Source organism: Peromyscus leucopus, chromosome 8b, assembly GCF_004664715.2.
Source record: "Peromyscus leucopus breed LL Stock chromosome 8b, UCI_PerLeu_2.1, whole genome shotgun sequence".
NCBI lineage: Eukaryota > Metazoa > Chordata > Mammalia > Rodentia > Cricetidae > Peromyscus > Peromyscus leucopus.
This window is the reverse complement of record NC_051086.1, coordinates 66217972-66242799: the sequence shown is the minus strand read 5'-3', so window position 1 is coordinate 66242799 and position 24828 is coordinate 66217972. Positions and strand designations below refer to the sequence as shown.

The following is a 24828-nucleotide window of genomic DNA, read 5'->3' as shown; positions in this document are numbered from 1 at the left end:
TGATGTAAGACAAATTACATTATCTGTGTAGAGCAATAATAGGACCCACTTTATACTGTTGTTGAGAGGATCAAATGAGATAATTCACATAGAGCCCTTAGAATTATGCCCAGCACAAATGCTCAGTGTCACCTTTTAAGTATTATAGGATAACACAAAGAAATGAAGGGAAGGAACTGTGGTTTATGCCTTTCATGTGGTTCATGCTTTCCCAATGTCTGTGTATTGTTTTGCAAAGTAAACAGTCCTGGGGAGTGGAGAGATGGCTCTGTGGGTCAAGTGCTTGCTGTTCCAGTGTGAGGACCTAAGTTTGAATCCTCAGACCCTTGTCAAACTGAGCATCACAACACGTGTCTGTAACCCCACTGTTCCTGCGGGAGATGGGGCAAAGCCCTGAAACTGGTTGGCCAGCAAGACTGCAAAGTATGGCAATAAAAGAGACCCTGCCTCAAGCAAGGTGGAAGGCAAGGACCAACACCTAAGGTTCCAAAGTTACCTTCTGACCTTCACACTCATGCTGTGGCATGTACATTCACCAGCATCCACACACCATACATAAAAGATAGAAAAGATACACAAACACACCAGAAAAGAGAATAAATAATACTACTAGTTCTTTTGATGACTATTTCAAAGACCAAGGACTTTTTTCATCCTAGGCAGTTGCTCTATACACTATATCCTCAGTCTCAACAGTATTTGAAAACCTTTTAATTTTGTGAGCCAGGTGTGGTGGTACATGCCTCTGTAATTCTAGGACTCAAGAGGCTGAAGTGGGGAGATTACAAGTTTGAGGGCAGCTTGGGCTCATGATGAGACACTCTCTCAGAAAAATTGATTTTGGTCAGAATTTTAGACTCACAGAAAAGTTGCAAGAATATTGCAAAGAATCAGCATATAGCATTTATCCATGTTTCTAAAAGCATTATTGTACCTCTGCTATGTTTTCCGTGAGACATGTAATTAATATTAGGCATTTAAATGTTTTCTGAGTGGGTGAGAGTAAGTTGCAAACGTGTCCTAATTTCAGCGTGACTTTTTTCTTTGTGTTTTGTTTGTTTGTTTGTTTCTGTTTTGAGACAGGTTTCACCACGTAGCTCAGTCTGGTCCTGTTGTGTAGATGGAAGTGACTTCTAACTCACCACCTTCTTGCCCCAGTCTCCCAAGGGCTGGCGTTACAGCCATGTCCTCCCAGCACTTAGTGTATAATTTTTGGCACCACTGAATTCTCATATATAGTCACAACATATGTATATAAAAGAGGAAATTAGTCTTCACATCAACAGCTCACAGAGTATACTATTATCTAGTCTGCAGATTTCTTTCAAATTTCACCACTTGTCATAAGAGTGTCTTTCACAGAAAAAGGAAACTCTAGGATAATGCATTGTGTTTAGTTGTCATGTCCCTTTAGTTTCCTTTAGGCTGAAATAGTTCCTGAAGCACCTTTTATAGTTATAGTTTATTTTATGGATATGCATGTTTTGCCTGCATATATGTATGTCAACCTTATGTGGGCCTAGTGCCTTGAAATTCAGAAGAGGATATTATGTCCCCTGGAACTGGAATTATGAATGATTGTGGGCCACTATGTGGGCTCTGGGAACTGAATCCAGGTTGGCTGTAAGAGCAATAAGTGCTCTTAACTTTTGAGACATCACTCCAATCCTGACATTGCTACTTTTTTTTTTTTTTTTTGAGACAGGGTCTCTCTACATAGCCATGGCTGTCCCAGAACTCACTATGTAGATCAAGCTGGCCTTGAACTCACAGAGGTCCATTTGCCTTTGCCTCCCAAGTTCTGGGACTAAAGGCATGCACCACCACACCTGGTTGACATTGCTATTTTAAGTTGCATGGGCCAGTTATTTTGTAGATGGTGCCTCACATGGTAATGCCCATTTCCTCATGATTAGGCTCAGGTTATTCATTTTTGGCAATACTGCAAGAGCAGTTCTGTGGTGTTCTGAATGTATTCTATGGGGGCATGAGATGACTATCCAACCCATTACTGTGGTGCACTTTTCACAAAGTCACTGCAGCCTCTTTCCCTCTGCATTCAAAGGAATATTTTGTGCCTAGATGTAGTTGAAACTTTTGAAAAAATGCTTTGACTGTTATGTTAATCATTGTGCCACACACCTTTCATCTCAGCACCAGGGAAGCTGAGTCAGGAAGATCGTGAATTTGAAGCCAGACAGAACTATGCATGCATCAAGACCCTAACTCCAAATGAGTGAATTAATTAATTTTTTTTTTCTGGCAACTGTTCTGTAGTTTTTTTTTTCTTTTTTTTCTTTCTTTTGTGTTCTTTCTTTTGTGTTCTGTAGTTTTAAGATTGTTTTAGGGGCTGGAGTGATGACCCAGTGGCTAAGAGCACTTGTTGCTCTAGCAGAGGACCTGGGTTTGGTTCTCAGCACCCTCATGATAACTCAAAACCATCTGTGACTCTAGTTTCTGGGGGCCCAACTTCTTCTTCGGACCTCTGTGGGTACCAGCATGCCCATGGTGCATATACAAGCATGTACATACACACAGACAAAACACTCATATACATTTTAAAATATTGTTTCAGATATGAAGCCTGAGAAATAATTTATGAATGATACATACTTACATTAGTGCCATCACTGTGGGTCACATACTTATTAAAGAGAGCGTAGCTGCCTTTTACTTTGCATGGTTGCTGTGTAATTTGTGTATTTATGTTGTTACACCAGGGCCTGCACCCTAGAATCATAGCTGAAGGATTTGATGCTGCAAAGACGAAAGCACTTGAAGTTTTGGATGAAATTAAAGTAGAAAAGGAGATGAAAAGAGAAATCCTCTTAGATGTGGCTAGAACATCCCTGCGAACAAAAGTTCATGCGGAACTGGCTGACGTGTTAACAGAGGTATATGATCCACTGTTGTCTAGCAAGGATAGCCAGACATGTGGTGATAGTCTTCTGCTTTTCTATAAGACAACCAAATATTGCACATGACTTTTCAGAAATATAAAAGAAGGCAAGCGTTTAAAATTCAATTGATCACAACACTGATTTTCCTAAGGTGTCTCATTACTGCTTACATGACTTAAAAGTTGGGAGAGGCTTGACTTCCTGTGACTTATCTCTTGTGGAAGCTCTTGGACAGTATATTCAGCTAAACCTAAAGGTCCATACTTGAGTACATCAGGTGACACATGAGCAGGCTGTTTTGGCAGTTGCCTTGTAGTTAGGGTTGTCGCTTTAATGTGGCAAGACTGAGCTGATATATAAGAGTCTCATGTTTATTTGATTGACTGCTAAAGGTAAACTATATGCAATGTAAAGACAAAACTGCCTGGGCCGTTCTGGAAGACTTTGTATCTGGTGCTTATCATGTGATTATATTGCTGTTCCTCAGCTTTGCTGTTTCTCAAAATCAGGAATGAGAAATTCGCAATAACCAAATTCACGAGGCACTGCCCTGTGAAACAGAACGCTCTGCTATTAATCTGCCTTAAGAACACAAATGTGCCAAGTGTGGCACATGGTGGCCATGCCTTTGGCTTTGAAGCCTGAAGCCCTTTCCCTGGTTAGTCTGGTGGTAGGTCACTTGGACCAGGAGTTTCTTTCAGTCCGGGTAATATGCCCTTCCCCCACCCCCATGCTTCTCTTTCAGGCTGTGGTGGATTCTGTCCTGGCTGTTAGAAGACCAGGTCTTCCTATTGATCTCTTCATGGTGGAAATCGTGGAGATGAGGCACAAGTCGGAAACAGATACACAGTAAATCACAAAAATTTACAATACCCACCCCTGTGTGTGTGTGTGTGTGTGTGTGTGTGTGTGTGTGTGTCACAGTATGTGTGTCGTTTGTGGAGGTTAAATGGTAATTTGAAGGTCTCCCTCATCACTTTGTGAATTCCAGGGCCCAAACTCAGGTTGTCAGGTTTCTTACCTGCTGAGCCATCTCATCAGCCACACTTGGGGAACACACAGTTCTGAAATATTTGGCTTCCTTCAAGTGCTCTTTCATTGATTTTATTGGTTTTACTTAACACCAATGTATTCATTTCACATATGAGTTAGCTACAGTGAGCCTGTCACTTTCAGATGCCGCAGTGAGGAGTGAGCCGAACACACACTCCTCAGGAAGGTTACATTGCCAGTCGAACTGGAGGGTGAAGCGCAGTCATGTGTGATTTCATAGCATTCAGAGAAAAGCGTTCTGATAAGAAACTGAACTACAAAGCCAAGAGGCCTCTAACGAAACAGGGGAGCTAGCCATGTCAAAAAAGAGCACGCTAAGCAGAGAAAATAATCACTGGAAGTTTCCAGAAGTAGAAATGGGCTTGGAGTGCTCCAGTGAGCCCGCAGCACTGGTGAGAGGAAGCAGCAGTGAGGGATGAGGTGAGAGCTAAGAGAGGCCATGATGACTGCGGATTTAGTTCTTTAGATATTCAACCCCAAGTATAGAGATCTCTCCTGCACCTCTGACTTTTATCTTTATCAGTTTTCAATCTAATTTCAACTATATACTTTTCCCTTCTCCGTCTTCCCCTTCCTCCTCTTTATCTTCCTCCTCACAGGTGTTTTTTTCTCACATTTGAGATGAGGCCTCACTGTGTAGCCGAGACTTGGACTTGAGATTCTCGTGCCTCCCAAGTGCTAGGACTAACCAAGATTATTTAGATGCAAATCTTGAAATAATATTTCACTTTCAAATACTTTATCTAGAAATAGATATAATATAAATATTATCAATATTAACTAATATACCTCTAAAATAATACAGCTCATTAATATATATTTAATTAATATTTCAGTTTTAATGTTTTTCCAGTGAATTTAATTTTGATTGGGATGCAAACACTATCTACATATTCCATATGCAACTTACATCATTTTCTTAGGATCAGTTAGGTTTTCTACATTCTTTTTGAATCATGAGTATTTCTAGGAATTTGTCCATCTCTTTTGAATCTTCAAATTTTGGGACAAAATGGTCATAAAGATCCTGTTTGAAGGATTTACCCCACTCCTATTCTCTCTTCCCACCTTCCCTCTAATTTGCCCAGGCTTTTGTCTGATGGTTTGTTTTTGTTTTGTTTCATAAGGCCTTTTAATTTTTTGATTTTTGGATTATGGGAGTGGGGAGCTTTTTGCTTCTTTTGTCTTTTTAAAATAGCACTCAGGTCATTCATTTTTAGCTCTCTGCTTTTGTGAAACAGTATTTGAGGCTTTTCAGTTTTCCTCCAAGTATTACTTAATTACACCCCTTAACTTCCATTTTATTCATGTGTTTTTGCCTTTGGGACTGGCTCTTACTGCATCGCTCGCTACCCTGGAGCTTTTGATCCCTTTGTCTGGGCCTCCTGAGTGCTGAAATTACAAGCATTTGTAATTTGTATTATGTTTAAAATATTTTCTTTCTTCTTTGCCTTCCAAAGATTTTACTGAAGAGTGGTTTGGGATAACAAGACTGTTTTAAGGGCAAGAGTAGTGTTAAAAGTACAGGTGTAGTAGAAAGTGGCTTTGCCGTGAACCTCTCTTGGAGGCAAAGTCTTTCGCTCAGGCTGGTTCTCCTGCCTCAGCTTTCCGAGTTCTGGGATTAAAGGCATGAGCCACGCCCAGCAGCGCAGCCAGCCTTTGGAACACTGCCTTCTTCTGTTTCCTACCTGGTTTCAGACCATTTCCTGCCTTTCTCAACCTTCCTGCTGTTGCAGCCCTTTCATACAGCTAGCTCCTCATGTGGTGGTGACACCCACCATGAAACTATTTTCATTACCGCTTCATACTATAATTTTGCTACTGTTTTGAATTGTAGCGTAAATATCTGGTATGCAGGATATCTGCTATGTGACTCCCAAAGGGGTCGTAACCCCCAGGTTGAGAACTCTGCTTTAGAGCCTCGTCCAGTCTCCTTGTTTTTTCCCTCTGCATCTCTCTTTGTCTGTCTGCAGAAGTTATTTGTTGTCAGGAGAAGTTGGCTTAAAAATGAGGGTTTTTGGCATGCTTTCCTGTGGCTGTGGAGTTGGTCCCACTGGCAGACAGACTGACTGAAGCTTGCTGGAAAACATAATCCATTTAAAATATTTTCCAATTTCTACTTTCAACATGTGTCTTAATTTCAAAATATATATAAGAATTTAGTTATTGACTCTAGTTTAATTATATAATGGTAGGGGGCATTCTATAAGATTTCACTACTTTGAAATTGGTTGAGATTTGCTTTAAGGCTTAAGTATAGAGTCAATTAATTAGTTTATTTTATGGTTTTTTTTTGGGGGGGGTGGGCAGCAGGCAGGGTTTTATACTTACTGCCCAGGCTGGCATTGAGCTCGCAGTAATCCTCTTGCCTCATGAGTCCTAGGATTACAGATGAGCTACCATGCTTGACTTAAGAGATTTGTTTGTTTGTTTGTTTGTTTTTCGAGACAGGGTTTTTATGTGTAACAGTTCTGGCTGTTCTGGAACTTGCTTTGTAGACCAGGCTGGCCTCGAACTCACAGAGATCTGCCTGGCTCTGCCTCCTGAGTGCTGGGATTAAAGGTGTGCGCCACCACCACCCAGTGAGAACTTATTTTTAGTGTTTTATGTACTTGACAGAAGGTACGCTGTAGTTGTGAGGTACAGTTTTCTATCAAGGGATCAATTTTGTTAATGCTGTTGTTCAGACCTTGGTATCCTTATTGATATTCTGACTGCTTATTTTGTCAATTACTGGACATGTTGATATCTTTGAATATTATAGTAATATCATCATAGATTTGTTTATATTCTCTTTTAGTTTTGACAGCTTTAATATATGTTAAACGTATATTAAACAAAGACACACACACACACACATAACACATATATATGTTTGTTTTAAAACAAGGTCTCCCTATGTACCCTTGACTGACCTGGAACTCACTATGTAGATCAGGCTGGCCTTGAACTCACAGAGTTCTACCTGCTTCATGAATGCTAGGATTAATGACTTATGCCACCATGCCTAGCTATTTTATATATTTTGAGACTATCTTGGCCTGGAGATATATCTGAGCATAGAGCCCTTGACTGATATCTTCAATGCCCTGAGTTCTATCCTCAGCAAAGAAAAACAAACAAAAAACAAAACTGTCTTATTAGGTGCATACAGAATTTTGTTGTTGTTTCTGCTCTTTGACAAGGTCTTGCTGAGTACCCTGGACCAGCTTTTAACTTAGGATCCTCCTGCCTGAGCCTCCTACTTACTGAGAATTCAGGTTTATGTTACTATGGCCAGCTTTAGGTGTGACCAGCTTTTACCATAGCATTTGTTCCTCACACAATGAACTTTTTGTACTGATATAAAGTGGCCATCTTTTCTCTAATAATACCTTTTTATTCCAGTATTGAGGATTGAACTGGGGTCTTTCACATGCTGGGCGTATGCTCTACTACTGAGTTATAACTCTGTCCCTTTTCTCTTACTTTTTTATTATGAGATAGGGTCTTACTAACTTATGAGAGCTGGCCTTGAATCACTCTGTAGCCAAAGTAGGTCTTGATTTCTGATGCCCCATCTCAGCCTCTCAGGTATTTGGGATTACAGAACTGCACCACCAGATCTGCTTAAAAATGTCTTAAAAGTAGAATTTATCCCACATTGATACAGTTGCTATACTACCAGCTTTCTCTTTTAAGGTTTTTTTTTGGGGGGTGGGAGGCTCAAGACAGGGTTTCTCTGTATAGCCCTATCCTGGAACTCTGTAGACCAGGCTGACCTTGAACTCAGAGATCCACCTGTCTCTGCCTATCAAGTGCTGGTGTTAAAGGCATGCGCCGCCACTGCTTAACTGTGAATATGTTTTCATTTAAGATCTTTAAAAAATTATATTTTGTGAGTGTTTTATCTGTATGCATGTATGTGCAGCATGTGCACAGCTGGGGCCTATTGAGGTCAGAAGAGGCTGTCAGATCTTCTGGAACTGGAGTTAACAGGTTGTCATTATCCACTGCATGGGTGCTAGGAACTGAACCATGGTCCTCTGCAAGAGCGGCGCATGCTCTTAACCACTGAACCATCTCTCCAGTTCCCACAGCTTTCTTTTAATTAGTATATGTCTGTCATATTTTCTTTGTTTTACTTTCAATCTTCTTGTCCTTATATTTTAGAAGATTGGTTTTTTTTTGTAAGTGACATATTGGGACAAATAGAAATTATTAATCAGATAATCTATATTTTAATTGAAATACTAATCTATGACATTTAACATTGTTATGAGTATATTTGATTTCAAATCTCCTATCTTTTTACTTTCTATTTATTTCCCATTGTCCTGTTTCTTTTAATTGACTTTTCATTTTATTGATTTCATCATTATATTTTCCCCCTCTACTAATTTGCAAATTTCACACTTCTACTATTTTTTGATTAGTAGAAATTATGTAATTATAGTAACTTACAGGAGTCTAGCCTTAATATCTTAATATCTTTTCTGGATAGTATCCCCATTTACTTCTTCCTGAAGCATGATATTGTTACTGTTTTTTTTTTTAAATCCCACTTGATACTACTGCTATTTCATTCGGTGTTTGCAAAGATTTATATTCATAATTCCAACTTGCTTTGATGTTTATGGCTTTGTACAGCTCAGCTTCCTCTTGAGATTGCAGCTCTCTCCCACTTATTTGCTGGAGATGTTTTCCAGGATTCTCAGTGGATATCTAATGGTACAGCTAGTGTTCAACCTTTTTTTCCCTGGCTCTTCCCAGCATACCTGGCACGAACACATTCAGCTCAGTTTCTTCTTTTTCACTTTCCTTTTGCTCTGTGGATGACTCTGTACGTTCATCAATTTCCTTAGTTAACATAACTTTGATTTGACAGTGGGTCACTGAGACAGCGATGAAACTAAGGAACCTCCTTCAGACAAGGAGGCACTGTTGTATTTTCCTCTGCTTACTGTCCATTCTATAGGTTTCCTCTACTCATAGTTTGCTGGAGGCATACTGTCAAATGTTGATTTGCTTTCATTTTCACTTTTTGGTGTTTTTATTGTGCATAAAACGAGGCTTACAGTTATAGGTGGTCCTGACATACAGTTCTTCATGCGAAGGTGATACACATTCAGGAGAACCTGGACTTTGAATTTTACATTTTGACTTTCCCCCAGCAGTATATTGTATGATACTTTCTTGTGATGCTGAGCAGTGGGGTGAGCCATAGCTCACAGCTGACTGTGCAATCACAAAGCTAAACAGCCGATACTCTGCAATATACAGCATTGCTAAACGATGATGGTAGGAAGGTTAGGTGGATTAAATGCATTTGACATGATTGTTTCAACTTATGATGGGTATTTTGGACTGTAATCATGTGATGGTTAATTTTGATGGTCAGTTTGGTGGGATTTAGAATGGCCTAGAACCTCTAAATGTACCTGTGAGAGTATAAGAGATTTAACTGAGGAGAGAAGACCCATTCTATATGTGGGTGACGTAAGCTGAGATCCTGGTATGAGTTCAGAATAGAGGTCAGGATGAGAAATACATATTTGGGAAATATTGATGTATGATACCTGCAGTGATAGCTTTTAAAGGTACCAGAAAGCAGCCGCCAGGTGGTATTGGCACACACCTTTAATCCCAGCACTTAAGAAGCAGAGGAGGGTGAATCTCTGAGTTTGAGGCCAGCCTGATTTACAAAAATAGGTATCAGAAAGGGGGCTGTAGAGACAGCTCAGTGGTTAAGAGCACTGGCTACTCTTACAGGAGACCTGGCTCCAATTCCCAGCATGCACTTTGTGGCTCACAACTGTTGATAACTCCAGTTCTAAGAGATCAAACACCTTCTTCTGGTCTCTGCTGCTTTTACATGTACATGGTGCAAGACATGCATACAGGCAAAAATCATCCACATTAAAAACAAAAACCCAGAAGGCTACCCATACAACTGGAGTTGGCGATCCACCAAGTTCAAATCCCCCCACAGCCATGATGTGCAGTTTCTGACTTGATGAGCGGTGCAAAGGAAAAGAATCTGAAAGTGAAAGGACCAGTTGGCATCCAGTACAACAGTAACCACTACAGGAAAAACCCCTGGTGGTGCAGGTGCTAAGACACAGGATTGTTTCCAGATGAAAATCTATGGCGACTGAGCGACTTACACAGTCCTTCTGAGATCGTTAAGTGATTACTTCCATCAGAATTGAGCAGGGAGTGGAGGCTGGAGTTACTATTGCAACTGTCTAAGTCAACTATTTTAATATATTGACTTAGCCAGTTAAAAAGAAAAAAAAAAAAAAAAAGAACCAAACCCTGAACTCAGGAAACTTCAATGTTTGGAACTTGAAAAGAGATTAAAAATCCACCAATGGAGACTGAGATGAGACTGGGTGATCAGGGAGGTGGGGAGTCAAAGCGGAGTCAATGGTGTTGAAGTATATTGTTGGGAACTGAAAACTGATCATTATATTGATTCAGTAAAGAGGCAGAGATGGACGGTAGACTGAAGGCACACTAAGGAGAGAATGGTGAGAGAAGATGTGTACTGTGACTGTGGGTGGCACCTTCTGGTAGCAGTGCAGATGGAAGGGTGTGTCAAGAGGGAGGGCATCCAGCCTTTTGCTTGGCCTCCCTCTCCCCCAGAGTCAGTTTGCCCTGTTGTTGTAGCTGCTGATTCCTTGCCAGTATCAGAAATTGCTTTCATCCTGGACTGGGGCCAGGGGCTTCCCAGGACCCTTCTGAGCTGCTGGTACCAGATTGGCACTGCTGAGGTAACCAGTGTTGTTTCCTTCTCCTCAGTGAGACCACTCTGACTACCAAGGCACCCAGTATTTCTCTTTGTCCCTCTTTCTTTCTTTCTTTCTTTCTTTCTTTCTTTCTTTCTTTCTTTCTTTCTTTCTTTCTTTCTTTCTTTCTTTCTTCCTTCCTTCCTTCCTCTCTCTCTCTCTCTCTCTCTCTCTCTCTCTCTCTCTCTCTCTCTCTCTCTCTCCCTTCCTTCCTTCCTTTCTTTCTCTTTCTCTCTTTCCTTCTTTCCTTCCTTTTTTCTTTCTTTCCTTCCTTCCTTTCTTTTTTCTTTCTTTCTTCTTCTGTTTTGCTTGTTTTTCGAGACAAGGTTCTCTGTGTAAATGCCCTGGCTGTCCTGGAACCTTGTCTGTAGCCCAGGCTGACCTCGAACTCACAGAGATCCTCCTGCCTCTGCCTCCTGAGCACTGGGACTAAAGGAGTGCACCACCACACCTGGTTAAGGCAACCAATCTTCAGGACCAAGAAGTGCTGGGTTCCCAACTCTCAGGTGTGATTTTGCTGTTGTTCCCATTTTAAAGCTCGTGGGAGGCCATGCCACTCCAACTTTTCTCCAGGGTACTCTTGAGCAGGAGCAGCAGGAAATATTAGATAGAAATTTAGAGGGGGAGAGAAGCAGATAGAAAATACAGGATAGCCTTGAAAGGGCCTGGATCCTAATCCATCCGCCCAGATTATCTCTGCCAAAGGGCTCTTAAGGGAATGCCAAGGGGTGGAGCAAAAGACCTCCTCCCCCAGCACAGCCAAGGGCAGACCATCTCAGACACCTGGTACTCAGGCCTGTGGTCCAATCATCCTTTTATGCAGACCTGCTGGGTAAAGCCACAGGAAACCTGAATGGCTCCAACAAAAGCTGACTTCATAAATTCTTTAAATAATATATTCATCCCATTGGTTCTGTTTCTCCAGAGAAACCTTACTAATACAAAGTGGAATTGCAACTGTAAACAGTTCAGAGTGTAGCTGTAAACAAGAGCAGTGAAATAGGGACAGCATTCTGTGCTAGAAGAGAACTTGGGGATGGAGTGAGAATTCTTTGTTTTAAAGAATTGGAGATTGGTGGGGACTTGTGAGGTGGTGATGGGGCAGTTTCTATCTTCTCAAAGCAGCAAATTCAGTTGCTGAGGTTGAGAAGAGAACAAGCATGAAAGGTAAAAAATATTGGATGTATAGTTTAGTTTTTTTTTCCTAAATAAAGTCTTTATCTTCATTTGGGAGTTAGAGCATTCTAGTCAGATTAAAAATTTGAAAACTCCTTTATATCTGTGTTGGAAATTTAAAAAATGTCCTCCCTCCCTCCCTTCCATCCTTCCTTTCTTCCGACAGGATTTTACTCTGTAGCTCAGGCTGTCCTGGAACTCACTGTGTAGACTAGGCTCACTTCAAACTTGTGACAATCTTCTTGTTTATGCCTCCCAGATACTGGGATTATAGGTGTGTGCTACTATGCCTGGTTAAAATGTATTTGTTTAGTACATAGCAAATATTGGGTATAAACAATTCTTATGGGGCTGGGAGTATAGCTCAATGGTAGAGCACTAGCCTGCAATGTACAAGACCTTGGTTCAATCCCTAGCACCATACATACTCAAAAAAGATTCTTACAGGCCAAGGAGAGGGCTTGGCAGGTAAAGTGTTAGCTGTGTACACATCACATCTGATGACCAGTGTTTGATCCCCGGAACCTATGTAAAAAGCTGAATGCATAGGCTAGTTAGCCAGGAGTATGGTGTTCAGTGGCAGAAGCAACAGGAGAGACCATGCCTCCTCAAGGTGGAAGGTGAGAACTGACTCCACAAAGTTGTCCTCTGACCTCCACATGTGTGCTGTGGCTAGTACATGCCCACACTCATACATGCAATGAATAATTCTTTTAAAAATTTTCAAAAGAGATTCTTACATAGAAATGCTACCACCTTAGTGTGAATAAGTGACTTTAAAATTTTTATTTATTGGCCGGGCGGTGGTGGCGCACGCCTTTAATCCCAGCACTCAGGAGGCAGAGGCAGGTGGATCTTTGTGAGTTCGAGGCTAGTCTGGTCTACAGAGCGTGATCCAGGAAAGGCGCAAAGCTACACAGAGAAACCCTGTCTCGAAAAACAAAAACAAAAACAAAACAAAAAAACAAAACAAAACAAAATAAAATTTTATTTATTATTTATATTTTATATATGAATGCTCTGCATGTATAACTGTATGCCAGAAGAGGGCACCAAGTCCTATTTTAGATGGTTGTGAGCTACCACGTGGGTTCTGGGAATTGAACTCAGGTCCTCTGGAAGAGCAGTCAGTGTTTTTAACCACTGAGCCATCTCTCCAGCCCACGTGACTTTTATAAAGTTATAAAAATATTTACTCAAGAAAAATATATTTAGAAAACTGAAAAGAGTCCCATAGTCTAAATACCTCCCATCCAAGTCTAGTCATACCCTCAGGGTCCTCTATGTATGTATGTATGTATGTATGTATGTATCTATCTATCTATCTATCTATCTACCTACCTAGTTAGGTTTTTCTTTTCTTTTTAAATTTGTTTTAAGTATGTTGTGTTTTACCTGCAGCTATGTATGTGTATCATGTGCATGCCTAGTGCCCTCAGAGGCCAGAAGAGGGCATCTGATCCCTTGGCTATAAGGGGCCCCACGGGAGCTGGAGAGATAGCTCAGAGATTAAGAGCACTGACTGTTCTTCCAGAGGTCCTGAGTTCAATTCCCAGCAACCACATGGTGGCTCACAACCATCTATAATGAGATCTGGTGCCCTCTACTGGCCTGTAGGCAGAACACTGTATATATAATAAATAAATCTTAAAATATATATATAGTAAAAAAAAAAAAAAATAAGGGGCCACACGAATGCTGGAAACCGAAAGGTCCTCTGAAGTGCAGCAAGTGTTCCCAACTGCTAAGCCATCTCTCCAGCTCTCATATGTTTATTTTTGTGGTTCTGGGATTCAAAGAATGTAGACTCTCAAGCATGCTAGACACGTAGTCTACCAACCAAGCTATATTTCCTATTAATTGTCAACATTTTTTTTAAAAAAAGAATAGTTGCAATCATGTTTTACATACAGTATATACTGTGTTATTCTGTACTTATTGGCTATCCCTGTAAATATTTTTCATGTTACTACATAGTTTTCACAACCATTGAATTGCTGGGCCATTATTTGCTGAACAATATCCTATTGTGCTGGACATTTAGGTTAACAATTTTTAGTCATTCTATATAATTATTTTGAACAAATATCCCTAAGAAATTCATTGTGTGCCTCCCTTTTATTATTTGATCAGCTACTCCTGTTTGGAGCTGTATAACTTAGAGAGTAATTCTGGGCTGTCTTTTCATTTTGACTTATGGTCACGCTGTTAAAAGATTCTTTCCCTAATTCTACTAATTATATGTTAGGTTTGAAGTTATACAAGGAAACAATGTGTGTCCTGGCTGTTCCTAGCTTTGAATAGCTTTTGAAATTCTAATTTTAGGATGTGTATTCCATGAAATGTTATGTGTTTTACTAGGTTGATTCGAGGACTGGTTTTGGACCATGGTGCCCGTCATCCAGGCATGAAGAAGCAAGTGCAAGATGCATTTATCCTCATTTGCAATGTGTCACTAGAGTATGAAAAAACGTGCGTGTCAGTTTGTCTTCCTAATATTTGAAACTCTTTTAACACTTCTTTTTCTTTCTTTCTCTCTTTTTTTTTGTAAATTTGTTTTTATTTTTAATTATGTGTATATATCCATGTGAGTAAAGGTGCCCCAGGAGGCCAGAAGAGGGCATCCATCCCCTGGATCTGATGGTCCAGGCAATTGTGAGTCACCTGACAGGGTGCTGGGAACTGAACTCAGGTCCCCTTAGCCTGAGCCATCTCTCCAACCCCAATTTAAAAATTATTTTTTCCATCTCCCCACTCCATCTTTCACAGTCCCCCCCCCCTCTCAAGAGTTTCACTCTTTAGTCCAGGATGGTCTCTAACTAACATGCACACTCCTCCTGCCTGTCTCTTGAGTATTGGGATAACAAGTATGAGCCACCGTGCCCAGCTCTCTTTCCTCTCAAGGTGTTTTGTAACTTCTTTTTCTCTTCTATGCCCACCTCGCTAGCTTTTCCCATTTGTCCATTTTTTAAGAAAGGGACTTCCCCAGGGTTCTCCCATTGTGCTATAAGCCTGTATTTAAGACCTCTTCCCTCCTTCAATAAACAACATTTGACATTAAATAAAAAATTAATTAATTAATTAATTAATTAAAAAAAGAAAGGGGCTTCCATTGCTCCGGGTGACTTCAAACTTGTGAACCTCTTGCTTTAGCCTCCATACCTGGTTTACTAACGTGTTCTTATTAATTCTTTAGAGAAGTGAGTTCTGGTTTCTTTTATAAGACTGTAGAAGAGAAAGAGAAATTGGTAAAAGCTGAAAGAAAATTTATTGAAGATAGAGTGCAGAAAATAATAGACCTAAAACAGAAAGTCTGTGCCGAGACCAATAAAGGATTTGTTGTCGTTAATCAAAAGGTGAGAAGGAAGTTTGCAGCGTAAGTGCCTGTCACTGTTTTTCAACATTTCTCAAAGTGTGGCTGTTGACCCCGAAGGGACCTTATGACATTTTCAGGGAGTTTGGGGAGGAAACTTTTCATAGTAATAACGCCTTTTGTATTGTGTGGACATTTGTGAGGAAAGGTAAAGCTGCTGACCTCCTCCTGCACACCAGGAGAGCAGCACCAAGCTGTGCCCGCCCTTGTCCTCTTCACCACCACAGCACCAGGGAAGAAGCTGCTTCATTTTTGGGTGGCTGGATGGTGGGTCTGGAAAGGTGGCTCAGCAGGTAAAGGCCTGTGCTGCTCTTTGGGGTCTGAGTTCAGCTCTCACACCCACGTGGTCGAATGGCTCACTGCTACCTGCCTGCGGCTCCAAGGGAACTCTTGCCCTCAGGACTCCACACACCTGCATGCGGGCACATTTCCACACACAGACATACCATACCTACATTGTTTTTTAATTTAGAAAAGAATGTCTTGAAATGCTAACTATTGATCTTATTAAAAATTGACCCTTAGGGATTCATCTTTTTAAAAATTATTTATTTAGTTTATGTGTGTTGACGTATTACCCGCATGCATGTCTGTGTGAGGGTGCCAGATCCTCTGGAACTAGAGTTACAGACAGTTGTGAGCTGGCATATGGGTGCTGGGAATTGAACTTGGATCCTTTGGAAGAGCAGCTACTGCTCTTAACCACTGAGCCATCTCTCCAGCTCCAAGGATTCATCTTTTTATAATTTTGTTTGATAAAATATGAAATATACATAAAGCACTTCTTCATAGCAAAACATGATGGTTGTCTTGAAGAAAGCCTATGTATAATTGGATTTTGAGTGAAACTAGCTACTTTTTCATGGAAAGTCATTTTTAGTTGAAAAAAGGTTCAACAGATAAACTGTGGTTATCTAGATTTGGATGTTCAGTGGATTTTTTTCCTGAAAAACAGATGGAACAACCCTACTACTCCAAGGAAGATAGCTCACAGGGTGTGCTGCCAGTAGTAACATTTGAGCTCAACTCAATGAACCAGTGCTTTCTAACTGACTAAAATCCACATGATTTTACAAAGTCATGCATGAATAAATAACCCACTTAAAATATAAGATTAATGATTTTAAAAAAACCTTTAAAATGTTTTCCTGTTTGAGTTATGCTTGGGAGTGTATGACTGAAACTGGAGTTGCAGGCTGTTGTGAGCCATCCCACATGGGTGCTAGGAACGGAACTGAGGACCTCTGAGAGAGCAGCCTGTGTTCTTAACCACTGACCTCTCTCTCCAGCCCCTGTTTCTATGATATGATACAGATACAACTCACTATACAGCTTAGGCTGACAAGGAACTTGCTCTGTAGTCTATACTGCCCTGGAACTTTAGATCTTCCTTCTTTAGCTTCCTGAGTGCTGGGATTACCGGTGTGTGCCATCATGCCCAGGCTTGGTTCTTCTTGATTTTTAAGACTGTAAAATGGTGCTGAGAAAAAAAAAAAAAAGCTTGAGAAATACTGGCTTAAATTTTTTTTAAGGTTAAGAGTAGAGTTCAGTGGTAGAGCACTTGCTAGTGTGGAACAAAAACCACTTAACTTTTGTGTTAATTTGACTACAGGGCATTGATCCGTTCTCCTTAGAAATGCTGGCAAAACATAATATCGTAGCTCTTCGCAGGGCAAAAAGAAGAAATCTCGAAAGGTAAGTGCAAATTATGTATCCGAAGTGTTTTCTGTTGCTCTTGGTGCTGCTGTCCTTTTTGTTTGTAGTGCTGGGAACTGAACCCAAAGCTTTCTAAGTTTTTTTTCTTTCTTTTTAAACAGTTGCTGGGTGTGGTGGTGCACGCCTTTAATCCCAGCACTGGGAAGGTAGAGGAAGGGGAATCTCTGAGTTGGAGGCAGCCTGGTCTACAGATCGAGTTCCAGGACAGCCAGGGCTACACAGAGAAATCCTCAACCAAACAACAGCAACAAACCCTTAAGATTTGGGGCCAGGGAAATGGCTCAGTGTGTGAAGTGCTTGCTGAGCAAGCCTGAAAACCTGAGTTCTGGTTTCCAGAACCCATGAAAGGCAGGAGCAGCAGCACTGGGTGCCTGTACCCCCAGCTCTAGGGACTTGCTGGTCAGCAAGTCCAGCTAAAACTTCAAGCTTCATGTTCAGTGAGAGACCCTGCCTCAAAAAAGTAAGACAGAGAAGTGACTGACAAAAGACAATCTGGCGTCAACCTCTGCCCACCCCTCCATGCATGGGTGAGTGCACCCTCACGTACATGGGCACACATACACTCCCTCCCCCACACAAAACAGATTTTAGAAACACTATAATACTGTATGATCTCACTTATATGTAGAATTTAAGAATACTAAACTTTCAGAAGTAGATAAGTGAATGATAGTTACAGGAGGCTGGAGTGCTAGGGAAGATTAAGAGTTTGGGAGATGTTGGTCCAAGGATACACAATTTTCATTAGAGAGGAAAGATAGATTTAAGGATTTGTTGTGCATCATTGTGACTATAGTTAATAACTATATGTTTGTTTGTTTGTTTTTGAGACAGTGTCTCAGGTATAGACCAGGCTTGCCTTGAACTCACAGGGAGCCACCTGCCTCTGCTTTCTTAGTGCTTGGATTAAAGTGAGATCATACAAGGAGAAAAAAAAAAAAGGAAAAGAGAAATTAGCCTTTGTATTTTCCATAACCAAAGTGAAGGTGACATGATGTGATTCCAGGCTTGCTCTTGCTTGTGGAGGAATAGCTGTGAACTCCTTTGAAGACCTTAATGAAGATTGCTTGGGGCATGCTGGCCTTGTATTTGAGTATTCATTAGTGAGTATTTCTTTGTTTTTTATTTTTATTTTTTGAGACAGGGTTTTTCTATGTTGTCCAGCTGTCCTGGAACTCACTCTGTAGACCAGGCTGGCCTCGAACTCAGAGATCTGCCTGCCTCTGCCTCTGCTTCCCAAGTGCTGTGGGATTAAAGGTGTGCACCACCACTGCCTGGCTCATTAGTGAGTATGTCTGTGAATAGCAGTTATAACATGATTCCTAAACCATTTTTGGTATTTTATATCTTTTAATTCATATTTTGAGGTCTGACAGGACAAAGTTTACAATTTTTTTACCTAAGTGTTAAGAGTTTTGCTATGTAGCCCCAGTTGGTCTTGAACCATCTTCCTAATCTAGCCTCCCCAAATGGTGTGGTAACTTAACCACTTAAAAATACATCTTTAGTTATGCTTGACAAGAAAAAGTTACATGAAGATTGGATCCTAATAGAATATAGATTTGAATTTCATGATGCCATTGCAATACAATGCGTCAAATGTTATACTTGTCCTGTATGTGTGTGTGTGTGTGTGTGTGTGTGTGGTGTGGTGTGTAAGTCAGGATCTCATGTGTGCTGAGCAAAGTGCTCTACCACCTGTACCCTTCAGCTATATCCCGAGCCTTACAGCTGTATCTCCTCTTGTTCTCCATTAGGGTGAAGAAAAGTTCACTTTTATTGAGGACTGTGTGAATCCTCTCTCTGTCACCTTGTTGGTCAAAGGACCAAACAAGCATACTCTCACACAGATCAAGGATGCTTTAAGAGATGGACTTCGTGCGGTCAAAAACGCCATTGAAGATGGTAAGCAAGCTCTTTTTGTGGTGGGTATCAGCCTCATGCTTTTTAAGTAGTAATAAATCAGTCATGGTATATATAGTTTTTAAAGGTACAAATGATTATCCTTTCATTTCACTGTAGACAATTTTTTAATTTTCCTTGGATATCTGTTAAGAATGAAGATAAAATAAGATAATACTAATTAGCCCCTCTCTAAGAGATGAAAACCACTTACTACTATACTGTTACTTTTTATACTTAGGAATTTATTTTTCAAACCACGAGAGAGCTTTTATAGTTCAGAACTTACTCCTTTACCTCAGGTATAGTGTAATTGTAAGGAAGGTTAGGAAGGGATGCTAACATTTTAAATTTATTGATAATTTAGAACTAGCTTGTATATAAAAGGAGTTAAAGGAAGTAATTCAATAAAAGCGTCCCTTTAAAATCGAGTAATAGACATATGGAAAAATGTTCAAAAATCAGTCAATAAGAAATGGAAATCAAAAGTACAAGGGGATGTCTGTCATTTTACATCCTCTAGGATGGCTGTAACACAAAAGTTACATAACAGGTAAGTGTCCTTCTTTGGCAAGGACATAAAGAACTGGAACCTTGGTGAGAACTGTTGGGTGACAGGTGGTGCTGGCTGGTTCTGTCTTTTAGTTTTCCGATGAATCTCCACACACTGATTTCTGTGGTGGCTGTACTAGCTCAGGCTATAACCAGAGTTTAGGGTTCGTCCCACCCACAACTTCAGTGGCATTTATTGTCATTTGATGATCCATTCTGACTGGGGGGAGGGAGAATGCTGGTATAGTTTGAATTTGCATTACAGTAATGGATAAGGATGGTGAACATTTTCATGTATTTGTTGGCCATTTGTACTTATTTGAAAATGGCACATTTATCTCTTTCGTGATTAATTGTTTGTTGGTTTGGAGTCCTTATATGTTCTGGGTATTTTTCCCCCTGCGGAGGAATAACTAGGAAATCTTTCTCCCATTCTCAGCATTCTTTACCATCTTCTGTGCTGTGCAGAAGCTTTTTAATTTCATGCAGTGACATTTGTCAGTTCTTGCTATTTGGTTGGACTTTGGGGAATATATTCAGAAAGGTTTGCCTTTACCTGCACCATTTATTTGTTTGTTTGTTTATTTATTTGGTTTTTTTGAGACAGAGTTTCTCTACATAGCCAGGTTGGCCTTGAACTCACAGAGCTCTACCTGCCTCTAACTCCCGAGGTTATAGCATTATAGATGTGCATCAGCATGCCTGACATATGCTTGCATCTTGAAGAGTGTTTTTTTCCTAGTAGTTTCAAAGTTCCTGGTCTTAATGTTGACATCTTTGGTCTATTTGAATTAATCTTTGTACATGATGAGAGGTAACATCTAGTTTTATTTTTCTACATATGGACATCTAGTTTTCCCAGAATAATTTGTTAAAGAAGCTGTCTTTTCTCCATATATGTATTTGGACATCTTTGTTAAAAAGCTGGTGGCAGCCAGGTATGGCAGCACACACCTTTAATCCCAGTACTCCAGAGGCAGAGGCAGGCCTGAGTTTGAGGCCAGGTTGGGCTACAGATAGAGTTCCAGGACAGCTAGTGCTGTTACACAGAGAAATCCTGTCTTGGGGAGCGGGGGGGGGAGGGGGGGGGAGGGGGGGGCAGTGGCTATAGCAGTGTAGGTTTAGTACAGGATCCTCTGTTCCATTCCGTTAGCTTGTGTGTCATGTCTGGTTTTGTGCTAGTCCAAAAAAAAAAAAAAAAAAATTCCACTTATCTAAGTTGGGAGCACCAAACTATTGATTGTGAATGAAATATGATTTGCTTCATGTTTTTAGTAAATAGGTTTTATTGTAACTCAGTCATACCCCCTTGTGTGTATTGACTGTAACTGTTTTGTGCTGTAGTGGTGGGATGAAATAGTTGTAAAGGGAATAGTAGAACCCACGGAACCTAGTCTGTTAGCTGGCTTAAACGTTTTTTTTTTTTTTTTTTTTTTTTTTTCAGTACTAGGAATGCAATCAGAGATATGAACATTCTAGGCAAGCTTTCTACCACTTAACTATACCCCTAGATAAATAAAAATCATATTAGTGTGTATGTGTGAATGTATGTGTGTGTGAGTGAGGATGTGCTCATGCCTTGGTGTGTGTGTATAGAGGTCAAAGGACAACTTTCAGAAGTTGGTTCTCTCCTTCCACTTGGGTTCTAGAGATCAAAATTCAGTCTTGCATGGTTGGTGCTTTTATGCACTGAGTCATCCTGCTGGCCCTTACCTAAGTTGTCAACTTTATCGGTATAAAGTTGTTTATAGCATTCCTTACTTCTTCTCTAGCTGTAAGGATGCATTTCCCTCTTCCTCCTTTTTGTTTCTCCCTGCCTTCCTTCCTTTTTTTTTTTTTTTTTTTTTGAGACAAGAGTTCACTCTAATCCAAGCTGGCCTGGAACTCAAAGTGTAGCCCAGGCTGGCCTTGAAGTCATACCAACATCCCTATCTGAGTTTCCTTAGTGTGGGGTTACAAGTGTGAGCTCTGTTTGTCGGTTTTCTTACCTCCCAGTTTTCTCCCCTGATTTCTTCTATTTCCATTCCCCCTTACACCGAATGCTGTTTGCTCCCCTCTCTAGTTCTAAAGTAGGAAGCTCAGCTCGCTAGTTTAAGGACTCTGTTCTTTTCTAATGTAGGTAATTCTATAAATTTCTCTTCAACAGCATCCCACAACTTTATGTTATGTTTTCATGAAGAATGGGCTCTGGGGAAGCTCTCAGAGGTGTAGTAATGTCTTTCTTAAGATGGGTGGGACGTACATAGGTACATGTGTTTATTTGCATATTTAGTCTTTATACCTCTTACAAAATAATACAAATATTATTTTGAGTGCATTCTTTCTTAGGAAGGAGCTTTTCAAAACATGATGAGACATAAGGATATACCCAGCTTATAGATGAATAATTCCTTCAGCACTTATTTATGAAATGAATCAGAAAAGGGAGATGGTAATAAAAATGTTGAGCTGAGAAATAATTGATTTTTATATTGTTTTGCTATAATCATAGGTACTTACAAAGCAAAACAACTTAACAATTTCAACAAGTCCAAAGCCTTATGACACTATACGAGCAGGGCTGGAATCTTCTGTTGCATGGTAGAGCCCGTGCCTGTCAGGAGCAAAGCCCGGGTTCACTCTCCAGCACCACAACACAACTACCTGAAACTGTACAAGCAGAGGTCTCGCCCTATCCAGGTTGTGCATTTTAACACAGAGCTCTTGGCTTAGAATAAAGGACACCTAATGTTTTCCTTGGGCAGCAGTTTAGATTCTGCTCTAATATAGAAAGCAAATACTTCATGGGGTCCCAAGAATTCCATACCAAAATCTCTGGCCACATTACTTGCCCTAATCCTCCCTTCATTTTAATATATTTTCGCATTAACTCAACCCTGGTTAAAGGTCTAAAAGTCACACTTTCAAATTGTTTTTAAATAAAAACAAACATAATTTTGCATGACTTTAATTCCTTTTCTTTTTTTTAGAAACTATGGGGTTGGGGATTTAGTTCAGTGGTAGAATGCTTGCCTAGCAAGCACAAGGCCCTGGGTTCGATCCTCAGCTCAAAAAAAAAAAAAAAGGTAGAAACTATGTAGACTAGTTTCTAGATGTATGTAACAGTATAATCACTCTCCAAAGCATAATGAAAACATAATACACTGTCAGTAAGTCATTGTTCCCACCAGTGACATTCACACATTGAGATTAGATGGGATCAGGCAGATTCGAGGTGGCATGGCTCTATGCATTGCTTCAGTTAAATAGCAGTGTGGACACACTGTGGATGTCACTACTGAACTGCTATGATGATACAGGAACCATGGTCCAGAACTGTTACATCTTATATCAGCTCCAGCAAACACTGGAGAGTTCTTTCTCAATTAAAAGATTTATTATGCATATTCATTGTACATGGCTCTATGTTACATAAGGACACTTCATACAACTATATAATGTATATTGAACATGCTTCCCTCCATATCCCTTCCTGCCTCTCCCTTCCCATCAGTCCTCTTTGTTCCCCTAGCCAGTGTCATTTAGACTTTTATGTCATATGTGGGGCAGGATGAAAGTCAGGGGAAATTATGGGGAGGTGGGGTGGGAAAAGAGCCCCTTCCCCTTTCCCCTTCTGCTTGAAGCTTCTCTCCAGCTGAGAGTCGAGAGTTCCAGCATCGTTAACAACATGCACTGTGAAGGTTACCTACATGGAGACAGTCTTCCTTTTATGTAGTGGTGATTCAAATAAGAGTGTTTAAATAGCAATGAACTATGCCTGAGGCCTGAATGTAGGTGACCTTTTCCCATTCTCATCTGTAAACCTGCAATCTTCTAGAACTCTCATAAGACTCTCCACTTACAATAAATGACATGTCTTAACCCCCTTGTGCAACCCTTGTGGCTCATGGTTTTTTTTCTTTATTAGATTTTAATCCCATCCAAGGCACCCTTATCTTACCTATCATAAAGATTGGGATAGGACTGGAAAGACTGCTCAATAGGTAAAGACACTGGCTGCCAAGGCTGACGACATGAGTTCAGTCTTGGGATCCTCACAGTGGAAGGAGAGAACTGACTTCCTAATATTGTCCTCTGACCACCTCCAGTGATCACTGTGGGATGCATGCACCCGCCCACCCTCACACACACATAAATAAGTAAATGCAATAAGGGAAAAGGAGGAAAAAGTTTTTACAGTAACCATTAAGAGTTATAATTTTAGAGTTACTAAAATAGTATATAACGACTGCTGAGACACTTAAGCAGTACTCTTTTGAGGAGCTCGTGCCTAGGCTCTTGGGTGTGTCTTATTCTTCCCCTAAGCACCTCTCATTCTATTAGCCCCTTGCTGAAATCTGTGTTTGTTTGTCTATTTATTATATGTGTGTTATGTGCATGGGCACATGTGTGCCATGACAGAGTGCATGGTGATCAGAGGGCAACTTCAGGAGTTGGTTCTCTCTTCCCACCATGTGGGTTCTGAGAGTTGAACTAAGGTCATTAGGCACAGCAGCAAGTACCCTATTTCTAGTTTGCTTTTTTGTTTCTGTGATAAACACCATGACCAAAAGCAACTCGGAGAGGAAAGGGTTTATTTCATATCACAAGTTACTGTTCATTGAGGAAAGCCAATGCAAGAACTCGAGGCAGGAACTTAACAGAGAAATCATGGAGGAATGCTCCTTACTGGCTTGTTCCCAGACTCATGCTCAACTACTTTTCTTTTCTTCTTCTTTCTTTTCTTTTTCAAGACAGGGTTTCTCTGTGTAGCCCTGGCTATCCTAGAACTCACTCTGTAGACCAGGTTAGCCTCAAACTAAGAGATTCACCTGCCTCTGTCTCCTGAGTGCTGGGATTAAAGGCACGTACCACCACCACCTGGCTCCTACTTTTCTTTTATAGCCCAGGCTCACTTGCCTAGCTGTGGTTTCACCAACAATAGACTAGACTCTCCCACATCAATTAGCAGTAAAAAAAAAAAAATCCTGTCCCTCCACAGCCATACCCACAGGCCAATGTGATGGGGGTGATTCTTCACTTGAGGTTCCCTCTTCCCAGGCATGTCAAGTCGACAATGAAGATTAGCTGTCACATACTCTTACCCACCAAGCCATCTTGCTGGTCCTAAACTTTCTGCTTAATGAATTCCATTTCTGCTTCAATGGGTTCAGTCTGATTTTTTTCCCCTGTGGGGAAGTCAAGGATTCATCATCACCTAAGTGGAGGTCTCTGAACGAGAACTCCTTATACTGCTGGGTGCCGTTTTGGTTTTTGCTTCTGCTGCACTGTGTCTGACAGTGTATACTCATGGGATTTTATGTACCTAATAAAATCCAGGAACCACTAATTAGAAAAAACATGCAATATTTGTCTGAGACTGAAAATATGAATATCTACAGTTGTA

At 40.5% G+C, this 24828-nt stretch overlaps 1 protein-coding gene across 2 annotated transcripts in view; it reads left to right on the top strand.

The window, feature by feature from the left end:
• The window catches only part of Cct6b (chaperonin containing TCP1 subunit 6B), a 60512-nt gene that overhangs the window by 25080 nt on the left and 10604 nt on the right, over nt 1-24828 (top strand). For both annotated transcript variants that reach the window (XM_037200968.1, XM_028866982.1), the window contains exons 4-10: nt 2721-2894; nt 3646-3749; nt 14261-14371; nt 15096-15255; nt 16885-16967; nt 17995-18091; nt 18746-18893. In XM_037200968.1, the coding sequence (XP_037056863.1) occupies nt 2721-2894; nt 3646-3749; nt 14261-14371; nt 15096-15255; nt 16885-16967; nt 17995-18091; nt 18746-18893 (877 nt within the window). The remainder of the gene's footprint in view (nt 1-2720; nt 2895-3645; nt 3750-14260; nt 14372-15095; nt 15256-16884; nt 16968-17994; nt 18092-18745; nt 18894-24828) is intronic.